Genomic DNA, 17,653 nt, shown 5'->3' with positions numbered 1-17,653 from the left:
TACTTTATTGAAGTCTCACGTTTGAGATTTATTAGAAATATTACGGTAATTTTAATCAATCGATTTTTAAGTAAATGTTTGTTGTTTTGGTTTGGCCAAAATCATAATAAAATTGCCTTGACAAAGTACGACAATTCTATGTATCATACGGCACCAGTGACTGGTACATCCACTAAAAATTGACACTTTAGCTGTTACCATTATCTTGGTTACTTGAGAATTGTGTTGATATTTTCACATAAAAATGAGATTTGTCAGCGTACTCAGAAATTCATTCATTCATAGAAAACAGTTCATTTCGTCTTCTATGAAACTAACACCACTAATGACAGAATCGCGTTTTATATTTAGAAAAGAAACAAAAGTATTATGTCACCGGAACAGAAACTATTGTGTAAATCAAAAGTATCAAAACCAGATCTAATACAACCGAAACAAAATGAACGCAAGATACTGAAGTATGTGACAGGATTTCTTGGTGTTTGTGTTCTAACAGTATTTGGTGCAGTGGAATATTGGAAGAGGGTGTACAGGAGAAAGGGGATCGAACCCGTGATAAGTCATCGATATGGGTGGAGAAATGTTCATTATCGTTACCGTGGTTACGTACTTCCAGGATTTGTTGCTAATAATTTAGATGACATCTTGTCCTTCCAGGTAAGAGAGGACGACGTGTGGATTATTGGATTTCCTAAATCAGGTAAGCAAATATGATAAAGATGATAAATAATACATGATTTTTATCCTTTTGTGGTATTGGTAAATAAAGAGAGTAATTTTTAATAAATACGAAGTTTACTACACAATAGTTATTGACACAGTCCTTCGTCTTCTTGCATAAGAATGGACCAAATAACAACTGGAGTCCAGCGAAGAGGATCTATAAGAACATGTGCTTGAAATCATCACTAAGTATCGCTACGTCAGTGATCAAGTAAGTACTAAGTAGTAAGTAACATTTCCATTAATCGTGAGTCGAAATCTCTACCAAATGCTAAACGGAAATGAAATTAATTCTTAAAGTCAATTTCCCTAAAAAGATATTGATATCGAATATGATATTATTTACCCGATTTTTCTAAACTTAATCATGTGATATACTCTCTCAAACCGATATTGTCATTGACTCTAAACAATACAATTACAACAAACTTCGTTCTTGATTTTTAGTTAATAGGGAACAAAAGTGGGACAAAAACTGGTTCCTGTCTCTTTGGAAGTGTAAACCACTCTTCCGGAGGACCTTGTGTAAATGATCTTCTGATTTCAGAGTGATGGCATCATATTCTTCAGTCTAAACATATGCTGGTTGTCAATAAAGATCGTCCGTCCTCGCTCTTTAACGTCTCGTAATCATTCGAATGTGCCTATACAACCTGAAATTAAAACAGTTGTGCCACGTCATGATTCAATTTGTAAACTATTCATTATTAGTCTTTCATGACTGAACGAGTAACATTGATAGCAAAGTCTTGTAGTTGTGTGATGTCCATGGATAAAACATTTCACCCTCATCCTTAACAATGGACTTTGTTGTAAATGAGTTCCTAATATTCGGCGGTACCAGACTCCGATGTAAATGAGTTCATAAGAGGCGGCGGTTCTACTCCGTTGTAAATGAGTTCTAAGAGTCGGCTGTACTAGACTCCGATGTAAATGAGTTCCTAAGAGTCGGCAGTGACGGCTATTGTAAGAATGTTAGAACAGGGAAGAAACAATTTTACCAGAGACAAATGTACAGCGACAGGAAACTTTGGAAGTGGCAAAAGGGTTTTTAATCAGATGATGCATATTATCTATGTCAGGCCGTGTCAAGTCGGTAAATAGTAAACATCTTCTCGCTCATAATGTTTATTTGCAATAATATAACTTAAATTTCGCTCATGTTTTCGCAGCTTTCTAACATCAGTTATTTTATTTCTCTGTAACAGACATTAAACCGTGAGAGATTTATGAATTGGGCACGGGTAAAGACATATTTACCTGCCTACCATCAAAATTCAAATGCTATGTTTACCGACTTGACAATGAAAATCCATAATATATGATGAAGGAGCTCCTCTGTTTCTAATCTCATTTTTATCATTTTAGTCGTGCATTTGTATCTTTCAATTGGGACCATGCGTTTAAGCAAATTACTCATTAGTTGTGTCCTCCAAAGTAATTTTATAAACACATGCACACCTCTGCGTATGATTAAATGTTTATAATCTGACTGAGAGAATTAATCAGTCAACTGAGAGCTGAGAGAAGTAACGTCATTCATTCTTTTAAATCAAGGAACAACTTGGCTCCAAGAGGTTGTCAGCCTTATTGGCAATGATGCCGATTTAGAGCGTGTCCAATCACCGATTGAGAACAGAGTACCCCACCTTGAATGGTATATACCAGGATTAAAATTCATCAAAGAAATGCCTTCTCGAAGATACATCAAAACACATCAGCCTTTTTCAATCTTGCCATATGATTATTATAAGAAAAAGCCAAAGGTGAGTGAGTATCTTTTGCGATAGGTTGTGATAATCGTGATGATGATGATAATGAGGATGGTCGTGGTGATGTTGGTGATGATGATGATGCTGATCATAGTGATGATGATGATGATGATGATGATGATGATGAAAAAGATGATGATTGCGACGATGATGATGGTGATAATGTGTATAATAAATGTTGATCTTTCTTAATCGTGTTTCACACTTCTGTTTAATCACTTACTAAAAAGGCTAAAATGTTCTCAGCACACAGCTATGGTGAGTAGCCTGTGACCTTAATCTCGCACTATGGATGAACTATTCGAATGGCCATCTTAAGTTTTATCGAATCACTAGTAGTAGTATCGTTCGGCTACACTTCTATGTTCAAGGTATCAATCCAGGTTCGGAAGTCATCATCACATTTGTTGATGGTTTCAAATCTCCCTTCAAGTTATGTCTCTGCGCAATCTAGTACGAGGTGGTTTGCATCTTGTGGTGCTTGGTTGCACTTTGGGCATGTTGGTGATTCTTGGAGCCCCCATTTGTGCATGTTGGCAGCTGTTCTTGTATGTTTTGACCGTAGTCTATTTGCCGCTACCCAGTATTTTCTTGGTTGATCCTGTAGACCTGAGAGACTTTTACAGGGATCTTCAATTAGTTCCCCTCCTGTTGGTTTATTCCTTTTCCATTCTGGTGCGAGAAATGGAAAAGTAATCGAATCACTCAAAAATTAATAGGATCGACCTATATTCAGGTCCTCCCAAAACCGAGTCATTGATCACGTGATTTGATGCTCTCCAATGATTGGATATTTTGTAATATTTTTTAAATCAAGAATAGTAACGATTAAAAATTTGTGTCATAATGCATCATGGCTCTATACTGACATGTACTCATTTCCAGGTCTGATGATCCAAATGGTTTATGGGCCTATTGTTGTAATGGAAATACTTTCAAACCAACGCAAAATATAGTCCATTACAGCAATGTTAAATCAAGCCCATAATACTCTTCAACAGTCGTAACGTCACTTCCTTCCTAATGACGCATGGTAACTTAGTAACACTGGCTCTAAACTATCGGAATAATGGCGGACGCCCGTATGAAATATTTCTCCGGCGAGCATAAAAGCGTATCCAGAGGGGAAAAAACATAAATTTGATAATGTTTTGACTTTTACACATTCTGATCACAAGACATATAAGTTCTAGCCAGCATAAAGAATAAAAAGTAATGATTTTCTTTGTTTAGAACCAATATGGCCGCCGTTGCCCGGCGGCGTGACATTAGACTATTGAATCGTATTGCATTCGGTTATCAGACCTGGTAATTTGTGCACCTAGCTCTCTTCTTACCCTTCGTTTATTAACAAAAGACATTTTCTTTTGACAGCTAGAATATCGTTTATATCAAAGTCGTTAAAAGATTTATCTATATTTCCATTCCAGACCATCTACATCTCACGAAACCCCAAAGATCTTGTCGTTTCATTCTACTCATACACAAAGAACTTTTTATCTGGAGAACTCCACCTCACTATATCATTCGATGCTTTTTGCCAGCTATTCTCCAATGACGAAGGTAGTATTTATATTACACACATTGAAATGCTTTGAAATAAAATAAAATAAAAATTTGATATGGATGAACTAGACAATGACTCGGATGATCGTTTTTCTAAAGCTTTAATATAAAAAATCCTTCAGAGTCATTGGACTCATGGAGCCGGAGTTTATCCCGGTTTTTATAGCGTGAAACGGACAATAGCAATCATTTGCTATCCATTGGAAAGGACGCTAGTCTATCGCAAAGTACTTTCCACCAATTCTAACAGACTCAGCAATCACTGCTGGGTGGACAGGGGTGGGAGGGGGGGGGGTCAGGTATTGGTCCTTTTGCTTGTGCAGCAAGTGCTCCACCTACTTAGCTATCGGGTCCCCAGCTCTAATATGACAACGTTTAATCATAGTTCTGACTATAAAGGAACAGAAGGACAATATTTAGATAATAGTGATGAACTTAAATAACACATACTTCAGGTACTTATAAGTTTTCCCAAAAACAACAAATCAAATTGATCTTTTTAAAGCTGGTTATTAATCTATTCTACGGCTTGAGAGTCAGTTCAAACAACACGATTTTAAAATATAATAAAGCATCCAAATAAATTGAATTGGATATTCTTATGATAAATAGACGCATTGCTTATATTTCGTGCAATTTTCTATAATTTCAGTGTACTCGAGTCCATGGTGGAAGCACGTCAAAGAAGGCTGGGAGAGGAGGGATGACCACAATGTGTTATACATTACTTATGAGGACATGAAATCGGTGAGACTTTGGTTCTCCTCTGATCTTGGAAAGCTTTATACAAAAACATTTAGAAAAATAAGCGGTGAGTGGCTCGACTGCAGAGCTGAAGTATTTTGTAAAGTTTCCTCGTTTCCTCGGCTGTTCTCGAGATAGTTTGTCTCTTTCTATTATGTGACATTTACTACCTAAGGCCTCAAATCGACTTTTACTTATTTGCAGGCCTGATAACTCAATTTATCATGGGATCCTTGTTGTAATAAAAATCTTTTTAAAAATGAAGCAAAATATTTCCATTATAGCAATGTTATGCTTGTCCCATAATTGCGTTCGGATGTCAGACCTCCATATATATATATACACACGTCCATTAAGTCGTGGTGAATCAAATGCCAAAAAGTTACCTTAAATTAAAATGACCAGAAAAATTACATTTTTGCTTTTGTCACCTTAAGAATCTGAGGATTAATGGTTCTCTCTTCGCATGTGTTCAAATTGGGAAAAAAATTATTTTATATTTTTATATAGTTCTATGAACTTCAGCCACTCTTTTGTACTTAACTATTGAGCTAATTCCCCAATTTGGGCAAACTATTTGTCAGATGAAGTCCGTTAAACTCTAATTGCACTATGTGGTCTAGTGGTACGGGGTACGGAAGGGTTTGAGCTGCGCACAGTTGATTCATTGGAGAAGTTTCTTTATTTACATTCTCTCCGTACTCAGGAGTAAAATTAGTACATGGCCGTTAAAAAAAGGTGTCTCAGTCGAAAAAAAAAGTGTAATATCGCCCGACGGGCGTCATGTCTTGTCCTACATGTTAAGTTTTGCTGTTGGGTTTGAGCGCGTCTAGTGGATAATGTGGAATGTAAAATCTCAAAGTTTTTTGTTTTTAAAAAAATGTAATGCTTATGATATCTAAAAATCTTTAAAAGTGCGGCTTCTTTAAAAGTGCGGCTATGTGCTCTAGTGGTATGACACTCGCTTTCGGATCGGAAGGTCCTGGATTCGAGCTCGGCGCATAATTGAGTCTTTGGAAAAGGCTCTTTACTCACATTACCTCACCGTACTCAGGTGTAAAATGAGTACCTGGACGTTAACAGCGGTGTCGTTGTCCGAAAAATTGTAAGATCGCCTAACAGGCGGCATGTCCCGTTCTACATGTTAAATGTTGCTGTTGACCAGGGACCCTTTGTTAAGCGCTTTGAGCACATTTAGGGGATATTGCGCTAAATCAAAGCTCAATATAAAAAAAAATTAAAGTGGAAATAAAAACAATTAAATCTCAGCTCACAACACTAGATCTATTGTCCTCAATCTTCTTCTTCTTTCAGCTTATCCCACATTTTGCCAGGTTGCTATAATGAATGCCACATATCCATGCATCTCGGATTATAGCATCATCTTCCTCCAGGCCCACTTCTTTCATATCGTCCTTTACCAAATCCAATAGGATTCAATAGTCTGATGTCGTGTCACCCAGCAACGAGCAGCTGATTCAATACAAAGAAAATCGGTACTTTTTATTCTCCATGCTGGCTAGAACTTTAGCACGTGTCATGTGATCAGAATTTATAAAAGTCAAAACATGATCAGATTTATAATGTTTTTCTCCTCTGGAAACACTTTTACACTCGTTGGAGAAGTATTTCATAAGGTCGTCCGCCATTGTTCCGATAGTTTAGAACCAGCTGCTGTTACTATGCGTCATTACGAGGGAAGTGACGTCACGACTGTTGAAGGTGTTTGGGCGTCCTTTTTTCTCTTTCCTGCTAATTGTATATCCAATACTTTCATTCCCACGTGCTCCCTCTCTCGTATCTTAACATGTCCGAACCATTTCAATCTATTTTCTCTCACCTTTATTGTCCTCTGTTGTCCTCAATGAAACATATAAACTTTGCACAAGTTTCATATTTTAGATTGATTATAAATTACACTTTAAGCACTCTAAGACACACCAAATTAGTACCGTTTTCTGGTGACAAGTCTCATTTCGTACTTGTCCCGAAATGATTTAGATTTGTAAATGTCACGGGTACGGTAAGAGAGAGAGAGAGAGAGAGAGAGAGAGAGAGAGAGAGAGAGAGAGAGAGAGAGAGGGGGGGGGGGGGGGGGGGAGTGTGTGTGTGTGTTGGTGTGTGCGTATGTGTGTCAAATGTAAGTTTCTCTCAACTGGGTATTATTGTTTCATAAAATATTTCCATATACCCGATAGGTCAGTTGGTAGAGCACTCGCTTCACACGCAAAGGGACAGTGATCGATCTCAGGTGCAGTCGAGATTATTTCTGACCCTCATGTCTACCCAGCAGTGGTTGAGTATCTGGGTCTGTTTGATCTAGCGGAAAGTACTTTGCGATAGACTAGCGTTCTATTCAAAGAGTAGCAAGAAATTGCTATTGTCCGTTTCAAGCTATAGAAACCGGGATAAACTCCGCCTCCAAGTACCTATTGGCTCTGATGGACTACCTTTAATTTTTAAGCCCCATTTATTGCATGTTACATTGCTAACAATTCTATATTAAATTAGCCACTCCCACGCCTCGTTCTGAAAAAGTCCGCGAAATTAAAGGGGAGGCAAGAGAAAATCAGCTGATCGTTAAAATAGTAACAGAAAAGTGGAGGTGCTCGGCAATGAATGCAAGAAAGACATTTAAAACGCCGTAAAAATGTTTAAAAATCACTTAATGTTATACGAGTAATTACCATCCATAACAACCTGTCAAATTCACATATGTAAGATGCCAAGCCAAAATTAATAATAAAATAATAAAGAACACGATTGACCGTTGACTACACATGCATACGAGTACCAGAAATATTTTGTAAACAATGTAACACAATATAATGTGTAAGTTTCAAAGCAAATGCAACCACAAATAACATCAAAGAACAATGTGGGACTACTGTTTTAATTTCATAAAACCAAACGCATATTTTCTGCCCCCGATATTGAACGTGTAGTTAGTATGTATCGTACAAACAACATTCGTTTAGACAGGTAGTCGGGATTCTAGCGCCAGTTTTATTTGGGCAACCGTGATTGGGATTTCACTCAATGCACTTATTATTATTATTATTATTATTATTATTATTATTATTATTATTATTATTATTATTATTATTATTATTATTATTATTATTATTATTATTATTATTATTATATAATAATAATAATAATAATAATAATAATAATAATAATAATAATAATAATAATAATAATAATAATAATAATAATAATAATAATAAGCAGTTGAAAGCAATCTTTGGTGTATAAGTGCATATGTACATTATTTCTTATAATAAATGCTTCAAAACAAAACAAAACAAAACTAAAAAAATAAAAATAAAGAATAAATGAATAAAAATATCTATTTGGGCATTTACTTACATTAAAAGTCTTGAAAATCACAATCACAATCCATGAAAATTAAATATCCCATAATCCGAAGAAGACATGAATTTAATCCAAAATCCAACACAGGAATGTATTTTAATAGGAGACAGATATCCTATTAAAACTATAGCATTACTTGCAAACAACAATACCCCACTCTGCGTTTAACGGGCTTGTGGCCGTCACATTGTAAATTGTGACCGCATTAGGGTAATCGGTGTCCTAAAGACTGACATACTGACATACAATCAATGAGAACTATAAAGAATCCATTCTAGAATTCAACTACAAACTGAAAAGCATGATAAATATCACTCTATCAAATAATTTTCTTTGCACAGGTTCACTCACACTCTCCTTTATTGCAAAACATTGATAAGTGAGAAAAAGTTTGTATTTCAATTATAAACTTAATCACATAATCTAAATGATGGAGAATAAAAACAGCTAATTATAAAAAATTTCACAGATCAAGTTATCTATTTGAACTCCGCATATTTAGCTTAATTACTCAATGACCATAAATTTTTTAAAACTGCATTGTTTCATTTAAACAAGACCATGACGCTTATGCCTGGACCGGGTATTCACAACTTCTGCATTTGCATTCCACTTTCGAATCGAATTAATCTCTATCTTATCCGTTTATTTGCAAAGTTTCTGCACTTTATAAATAAGACCATAACGCTTATGTCTGGACTGGGTATTCGCAAATTTTCCTATTGTGTTCCACTTTTCGAATCGAAATAACATCTAGTCTATCCGTTTATTTGCAAAGTTTCTGCACTTTATAAATAAGACCATAACGCTTATGTCTGGACCGGGCATTCGCAAATTCTGCTTATGTGTTCCACTTTTCGAATCGAATTAATCTCTATTTTATCCGTTTATTTGCAAAGTTTCTGCACTTTATAAATAAGACCATGACGCTTATGCCTGGACCGGGTATTCACAACTTCTGCATTTGCATTCCACTTTCGAATCGAATTAATCTCTATCTTATCCGTTTATTTGCAAAGTTTCTGCACTTTATAAATAAGACCATAACGCTTATGTCTGGACTGGGTATTCGCAAATTTTCCTATTGTGTTCCACTTTTCGAATCGAAATAACATCTAGTCTATCCGTTTATTTGCAAAGTTTCTGCACTTTATAAATAAGACCATAACGCTTATGTCTGGACCGGGCATTCGCAAATTCTGCTTATGTGTTCCACTTTTCGAATCGAATTAATCTCTATTTTATCCGTTTATTTGCAAAGTTTCTGCACTTTATAAATAAGACCATAACGCTTATGTCTGGACTGGGTATTCGCAAATTTTCCTATTGTGTTCCACTTTTCGAATCGAAATAACATCTAGTCTATCTGTTTATTTGCAAAGTTTCTGCACTTTATAAATAAGACCATAACGCTTATGTCTGGACCGGGCATTCGCAAATTCTGCTTATGTGTTCCACTTTTCGAATCGAATTAATCTCTATTTTATCCGTTTATTTGCAAAGTTTCTGCACTTTATAAATAAGACCATAACGCTTATGTCTGGACTGGGTATTCGCAAATTTTTCCTATTGTGTTCCACTTTTCGAATCGAAATAACATCTAGTCTATCCGTTTATTTGCAAAGTTTCTGCACTTTATAAATAAGACCATAACGCTTATGACTGGACCGGGCATTCGCAAATTCTGCTTATGTGTTCCACTTTTCGAATCGAATCAATCTCTATTTTATCCGTTTATTTGCAAAGTTTCTGCATTTTATAAATAAGACCACGACACTTATGTGTTAGATTGTTCGCAAATTCTGCCTTTGTGTTCCACTGTTCGATTAGAATTAATCTCTATCTTATCCGTTTATTTGCAAAGTTTCTGCACTTTATAAATAAGACCACGACACTTATGTGTTAGATTGTTCGCAAATTCTGCCTTTGTGTTCCACTGTTCGATTAGAATTAATCTCTATTTTATCCGTTTATTTGAAAAGATTCTGCATTTTATAAATAATAATAATTGTTCAAAATTTTACCTCACACCCGATATTACAAGTACAAGTGAGCCAGGTGATGAAGATTGTCAAACAGTGTGACAGATGAAATAGGAATAGAGAGAGAGAGAGAGAGAGAGAGAGAGAGAGAGAGAGAGAGAGAGGATGAGAGAGAGATTCGTTTTTTGTTCAAAATTTCTCTCTCTCTCTCTCTCTCATATTGCACAAGGTTGTACTATTTTACTATTTATCAAGAACAGCCAAGGTGGCAACCCAGTCTCTGTATAAACTAAGCAAGATGGCAACAGGGACCTCGCTCCTTATCCAATGCCGAAGCTTTAATTTGAGTCAAACGGTTTGGTTAAAAAAAAAACACCCAAAATAAGTTCGTGTGTGATGGAAGTTGAAGTCGGCTTATTATAAAATCGTTTATGGTCTGTTTGGATTACCCTTTTTAAATAGAAAAGGTGAATATAACATAAACTTGAAGAATAGGCAAGCTAAATGAAAATTAAATTGACTGATTAAATGAGTACGCGAGGCTGAGTTGCGAACGACTACTGGGTTCCGACATTCCGATCCCAGTGTCATTCATGTTCACCGTACCGTGTTACTGTCTACACACTACACTGCATTGTTAGTGACTGGTCATGTCTTTTTTGTTTGTATGTTTTACGCAAGCTTAATAAAAATTAAATTGACTGATTAAATGAATACGTGAGGCAGAGTTGCGAACGACTCATGGGTTCCGACATTCCGACCCCAATGTCAGTGTCAGTCATGTTCACCCTACTGTGTTACTGTCTACACACTACACGGCATTGTTAGTGACTGGTCATGCCTTTTTTGTTTGTATGTTTCTTTTAATATGGGTCAATTTACAAAGAATAATAATAGAAATGTTCAAAACAAAAACTAGATTCACTATTACGTGCCTGTAATGAAGTGCTTTCCACAAACCGTGAGCGAGAATGATGGTGGAGGTAATGGCAACCATGTGGGTTTGTTATTGCTTCCTGCCTCCGTCAACCCACGCATCCAGTTGCGTAACACACGCTGAATCTGACCAATACGTAGTTTGACTGTATCCCGACGTGCACCTATCTGCAGGTCTGATAACCCAATTCATTATGGACTGATTGTTGTAATGGAAATACCTAAAAATGACGCAAAATATTGTCCATTACAACAATGTTTAACTCGGCCCAAAAGTGGGTTTTGGTGTCAGACCTGTATACATGTACCTACCGGTGTGGTGGTGGTAAACCATTGCATCATTTGGACATTTTTATAATTATTTTCAGACAAGACACAGTTTTTATACTTTGTCGTTTCCAACGAGAATATTTGTCTTTCTTTGCATTAGTTACGGACGTCTAACCAACTCTATATTTTTGTTCATTCATCACATTTAGACTCGACTAAAAGCATTTTATGATTGACTTTCTTTCTCCTATCCAAAGGCTAGTAAGCAATTTCTATTGTAGATTAATGTTACAGAAAAGAGGAATAACTCCGTTGACCTTAGTGCTATAAAGTAAAATAAAGTCCTTCAGAGCCATTTGACCCATGGGTATATCCCGGTTACTATAGGGCAATTGCTTGCGATTCTTTGGATAGGACGCCAGTCCATCAAATTGTACTTTCCGCCTAATCTAACAGACTCAGCTACCCATTCACGGCTGGATGGACAGGGGGCGGGCGGGGAGGGGGGGGGGGGCAGGAAAAATCTCTCGACTTCAGCCGGGAACGATCTCAGGCTCTTTGAATGTGCAGCGAGTGCTCTACCAAATGAGCTATCGGGGCCCCCGCTATAAAGTCAGTCATGTAAATATGTGTGAATATCATGTTATACCGAACTTTTTAGGACCTTCCTGGTATCGTAAGGACAATTGCAGCATTTCTCGACAAGGAGTTGAGTGATAAGGATGTTGAAAAGATTGCCTCTCACTGCAACATTGAGTCGATGAGGAACAACTTTGTGAACAAGGAATGGTACAGGAACTATGGATTGGCGGGCAAGGATGGCCGTTACCTAAGAAAAGGTTTGTAGGAATGTCTGTTCGTGTAGAAAAAGTGCACAATGTGGTCTAGTGGTATGACACTGGCCTTTGGATCGGAAGTTCCTGGGTTCGAATCTCGCTCTGAGCGGCGCATAGCTAAATCCTTGGAAAAGGCTTTATACTTATATTCTCTCACCGTACTCAGGTGTACAATGACTACCTGGCCGTTAGCAGCGCTATCTCGGTCGGATAAAATAGTTGTAATATAGCTTACCTACATGCGTCGTATCTCGTCCCACATTTTAAGTTTCCCTGATGACTCGGGATTCCTTGTAAAGCGGATTGAGCACGTTTAGTGGATATTGCACTGTATAAATATTATAGAATTTTTTAACCCGGGGAACCGAACACGGTGATAAAATTTTAATTATCTAGATGACGAAAACTACTTTTATATATAATTTTTATATTCATAAACAAAGCGAGTTTTTCTCTACCACAATGCCCACTAAACGTACTCAAGTGCTTTTTCAAACGAAGGCATTTCATTTGAGCATCAAGTCGCTTGATATAATACCGTTTTGAGACGATTGAAAATGAAACCTTTATATTATGACTTTATAATATAATATTTGTATATCGGTTTTTTAAAAGACCAGAGAGAGAGAGAGAGAGAGAGAGAGAGAGAGAGAGAGAGAGAGAGAGAGTGAGTGAGAGAGAGAGAAAGGTAGAATTTGATGTCAATGTCTTTGTGTAAGAATTACTTTTATTTCTGGTTAACCACTTCCCTATATTACATCATTTTCTTGTTAATATTATGGTTACCACTTGAATATACTTCAGAAGCCGCGTTCTTTCAAGAGTGTCCATCTGGATCCTAAGATTGTCTCGTGCTCGACACTTGCATAACTTACTCCTGGAAAAGGTTGCTTTTCGTTGATTCGAGGAGTTCCCCTTTTTGTCAGTTTTTCTTGTGTGTTTAAATGTGCAGAGCTATAGTCGATAAACTTTCCATCATTATCCTTTCAAATACTGAAATACTTAAAATTATGAAAAAAAAAACAAACAAACGTCATTGCAATTAAAGAGTAGGAAAGTAGGCCAAATATTGCCAGGGGTAGATTTTCTTAAACGGTAATTATTCTTGGTTTTTTTTTTTTCAGGGGAAGTTGGTGATTGGAAAAACCACATGTCAAAAGAGAATGAGGCTAAACTAGATGAAATGGTTGCAAGGAAACTGAAGCCTTCAGGTGTTTCATTCAAATACACCCTAGAAGAAAGCAACAAATAGTTAGACGTCTAATACAGTTGTGACACAGGTGTTAATTTTATGATCAAACGTTATGTATGTGCTCAAATAAATATTACTGAGATTTTATTCAAATATGACCAAGCAGTTACAATTCATCATTGATATTATATTTAACTTAAACCAAAAGAACTAACAATCAAAGGTCCCGGAAATTGACACCATCAAAGCAGGGAGCTAAAAGGTCAAACTGAACCACACATAGTCGCCATTACTAATATGTTTCATGGAATGTTCGAACATAAAACACATCTTGATCACGACTCCGGTTCTAAGACCAATTGTTCTTCTTTCAACACATAGAAAACTGCTCAGTGTAATAACACTCAACAGAATAAGATCAATGGTAGAGGAATATACGTCTCCGACACAAAACAGATTCAGAAAAGCTAAGAGTACCAGTGGTATTTTATAGGCTCGTGTTTTTTGTTGTTTTTTTTTTTTTTGAAAGCCAGAACTGAAAAATACAAATGAAGAGTTCACTATATTAGGCATTGACATGTACTATACCTTTGATACTATCTGCAGAACAAAGCTGTTGTAGGCACTAAACTCATTTCTCGAAAAAAAAATCATATCCGACTAATAAGATCAGTGCTCTGCTGGCAAACACAACACATCCGTTTACATCTTGTGCGGAAACAGTTTCACTATCAACATCGCTGGGAATTTCCCAAGGAGACAGTCTGAGCCCAATTATTATTACCGTATATTATCTGAAAACAGCACTAAAATAATTAAGAAAAAACTCCCGTTTCCTCAAATCCTTACCCGCGAACTGATCTAGGCAGACGATGTTGATATATTTGATACAGCAGACCAGGCGAAGCAGCACATATCAACACTCTCAAATACTCTGCGACATTGAAATATTAAGGTCAACAAATCTAAAACAGAAATCACATTGGTTATCAATAAACAAACGGTATGTAAAAATAGTTTTATAATTTTAAGAAATGCCAGTAATTCTATGTTTGTTGGCAAAATTTTTGATAATGGCTGCACGGAAACAATTTGGCCCCCTAACCTTTTTTTTTTACAGAATATATATCAATATCCCAATAGAATTATAATTATTTTTAGATACGATCCCTAAGCCTCACTTTAGGCCAAAGTATAGCAAAGAACCAAGGAGAAAAATGTAATCATTCATTAAAAATATAGGTGAGTATTGGAAGGGGGGGGGGGTGAAATAAAAGGATTTTTGAACTCATGTGCTTAAATTTGGAACTCGGCACCAAGGTTGACTCACAAGGACTATCGCGATTGAGAATTCATTTGAAATTCGGATGTAAACAATTCAAGAATCCTGCATATCGCACATTAGAGCTTTATTCATTTGAAATATTCTACCAGGCTTTGATAATAACCTAAAAACATAAAATGCCTTTTAATACTGATTATTATAAAACAAATCGTTTTTTTTATCAAGTTCATTCCAACTTTACCGTCACTTGACATTCGACCAGGAAAACTAATATCAGATCGAGTCTCATCTATGGTTATATTATGGTTATATTTGATATTGAAATATTTATTTGTTGAGAATAAAGGAGTAACACATGTGTTAGTAATAAATACCTGACTTTGCAATTCCATTTTATTTTGTTATTATTATTATTATTATTATTATTATTATTATTATTATTATTATTATTATTATTATTATTATTATTATTATTATTATTATTATTATTATTATTATTATTATCATCATCATTTTAATGAAAGGCTGACAAATTTTACAAAGCCACGGTTTCATTCAGTGGCAACGGCACATTTGATGTGCACTAATTTCTCTATGGCTGTAAAATTTATAATAATGGAATAGATTATTACAGTCAGCAGGGTTTTTTTTATTATCTATATCTTAAACCTGTAATTTGCCGTTATCATCGAATCGAGATGAGTACTCTGACACAATATGCTTTTCAAAATTTTGACCGCACAAATTATGCGTCCTATATGATGTATTAAAACAACAATTAACTGACCAGAAAAGCTCCAAAATGATACTTTATTGAAGTCTCACGTTTGAGATTTATTAGAAATATTACGGTAATTTTAATCAATCAATTTTTAAGTAAATGTTTGTTGTTTTGGTTTGGCCAAAATCATAATAAAATTGCCTTGACAAAGCACGACAATTCTATGTATCATACGGCACCAGTGACTGGTACATTCACTAAAATTGTTGACACTTTAGCTGTTACCATTACCTTGGTTACTTGAGAATTGTGTTGATATTTTCACATAAAAATGAGATTTGTCAGCGTACTCAGAAATTCATTCATTCATAGAAAACAGTTCATTTCGTCTTCTATGAAACTAACACCACTAATGACAGAATCGCGTTTTATATTTAGAAAAGAAACAAAAGTATTATGTCACCGGAACAGAAACTATTGTGTAAATCAAAAAGTATCAAAACCAGATCTAATACAACCGAAACAAATGAACGCAAGATACTGAAGTATGTGACAGGATTTCTTGGTGTTTGTGTTCTAACAGTATTTGGTGCAGTGGAATATTGGAAGAGGGTGTACAGGAGAAAGGGGATCGAACCTGTGATACGTCGTCGATATGGGTGGAGAAATGTTCATTATCGTTACCGTGGTTACGTACTTCCAGGATTTGTTGCTAATAATTTAGATGACATCTTGTCCTTCCGGGTAAGAGAGGACGACGTGTGGGTTATTGGATTTCCTAAATCAGGTACGCAAATATGATAAAGATGATAAATAATACATGATTTTTATCCTTTTGTGGTATTGGTGAATAAAGAGAGTAATTTTTAATAAGTACGAAGTTTACTACACAGTAGTTATTGACACAGTCCTTCGTCTTCTTGCATAAGAATGGACCAAATAACAACTGGAATCCAGCGAAGAGGATTATAAGAACATGTGCTTGAAATCATCACTAAGTATCGCTACGTCAGTGATCAAGTAAGTACTAAGTAGTAAGTAACATTTCCATTAATCGTGAGTCGAAATCCCTACCAAATGCTAAACGGAAATGAAAATAATTATCTTAGTCAATTTCCCTAAAAAGATATTGATATCGAATGTGATATTATTTACCCGATTTTTCTAAACTTAATCATGTGATATACTCTCTCAAACCGATATTGTCATTGACTCTAAACAATACAATTACAACAAACTTCAAAACAGTTGTGCCACGTCATGATTCAATTGGTAAACTATTCATTATTAGTCTTTCATGACTGAACGAGTAACATTGATAGCAAAGTCTTGTAGTTGTGTGATGTTCATGGATAAAACATTTCACCCTCATCCTTAACAATGGACTTTGTTGTAAATGAGTTCCTAATATTCGGCGGTACTAGACTCCGATGTAAATGAGTTCCTAAGAGTCGGCAGTGACGGCTATTGTAAGAATGTTAGAACAGGGAAGAAACAATTTTACCAGAGACAAATGTACAGCGACAGGAAACTTTGGAAGTGGCAAAAGGGTTTTTAATCAGATGATGCATATTATCTATGTCAGGCCGTGTCAAGTCGGTAAATAGTAAACATCTTCTCGCTCATAATGTTTATTTGCAATAATATAACTTAAATTTCGCTCATGTTTTCGCAGTTTTCTAACATCAGTTATATTATTTCTCTGTAACAGACAATAAACCGTGAGAGATTTATGAATTGGGCACGATTGATAAGGCGGGTAAAGACATATTTACCTGCCTACCATCAATATTCAAATGCTATGTTTACCGACTTGACAATTAAAATTCACGTATGAGGAGGAGTTACTCTGTTTCTAGTCTCATTATTATCATTTTAGTCTCGGATATAGCTGTGCATTTGTATCTTTCTATTGGTGCCATGTGTTTAAGTAAATTACTCACCGGTTTTGTCCTCCCAATTTAATTTTATAAACACACGTACACCTCTGAGTAGGATTAAACGTTTATAATCTAACTGAGAGTATTTAGTGAGAAATAATCAGTCAACTGAGAGCTGAGAGAAGTAACGTCATTCATTCTTTTAAATCAAGGAACAACTTGGCTCCAAGAGGTTGTCAGCCTTATTGGCAATGATGCCGATTTAGAGCGTGTCCAATCACCGATTGAGAACAGAGTACCCCACCTTGAATGGTATATACCAGGATTAAAATTCATCGAAGAAATGCCTTCTCCAAGATACATCAAAA

At 35.8% G+C, this 17,653-nt stretch overlaps 2 protein-coding genes across 3 annotated transcripts in view; both read left to right on the top strand.

Annotated features, from left to right (window-relative positions):
* The first annotated feature begins 261 nt into the window (after positions 1-261).
* Positions 262-14,961, top strand: LOC144969548 (sulfotransferase 4A1-like). 2 transcript variants are annotated; one of them, XM_078908685.1, is made up of 6 exons: positions 262-700; positions 2,281-2,489; positions 3,926-4,058; positions 4,714-4,808; positions 12,033-12,210; positions 13,332-14,961. In XM_078908685.1, exons 1-6 carry the CDS (start codon positions 370-372, stop codon positions 13,457-13,459), a joined length of 1,074 nt encoding a protein of 357 aa, XP_078764811.1. In that variant the 5' UTR covers positions 262-369; the 3' UTR covers positions 13,460-14,961. The 2 variants fall into 2 exon arrangements, with proteins under 2 accessions (XP_078764811.1, XP_078764812.1); XM_078908686.1 differs by lacking the exon at positions 13,332-14,961 and having other exon boundaries at positions 4,714-4,872; positions 12,033-12,204.
* A 711-nt stretch (positions 14,962-15,672) lies between these two features.
* Positions 15,673-17,653, top strand: part of LOC144969545 (sulfotransferase 4A1-like) — a 5,819-nt gene continuing 3,838 nt past the window's right edge. Inside the window, exons 1-2 of the mRNA XM_078908683.1 lie at positions 15,673-16,192; positions 17,498-17,653. The exon at positions 17,498-17,653 is cut by the window's right edge and continues 53 nt beyond it. Of these exons, the coding sequence (XP_078764809.1) occupies positions 15,862-16,192; positions 17,498-17,653 (487 nt within the window). The 5' untranslated portion in view covers positions 15,673-15,861. The remainder of the gene's footprint in view (positions 16,193-17,497) is intronic.

Source organism: Berghia stephanieae, chromosome 3 (assembly GCF_034508935.2).
Source record: "Berghia stephanieae isolate SIO BIC M18660-M18661 chromosome 3, UCSD_Bste_1.3, whole genome shotgun sequence".
Classification (NCBI taxonomy): domain Eukaryota; kingdom Metazoa; phylum Mollusca; class Gastropoda; order Nudibranchia; family Aeolidiidae; genus Berghia; species Berghia stephanieae.
The sequence above is the reverse complement of the archived record's forward strand: the minus strand, read 5'-3'. Positions and strand labels throughout refer to the sequence as shown.

What these genes read in the sequence shown, in the direction of transcription:
- LOC144969548 (XM_078908685.1), top strand. Translation starts at nt 370, where the DNA reads ATGTCACCGGAACAGAAACTATTGTGTAAATCAAAAGTATCAAAACCA. An exon ending in ATTATAAGAAAAAGCCAAAG is followed by an intron (nt 2,490 to 3,925) that starts GTGAGTGAGTAT and finishes TTTCCATTCCAG; the next exon opens with ACCATCTACATCTCACGAAA. An exon ending in GCTATTCTCCAATGACGAAG is followed by an intron (nt 4,059 to 4,713) that starts GTAGTATTTATA and finishes CTATAATTTCAG; the next exon opens with TGTACTCGAGTCCATGGTGG.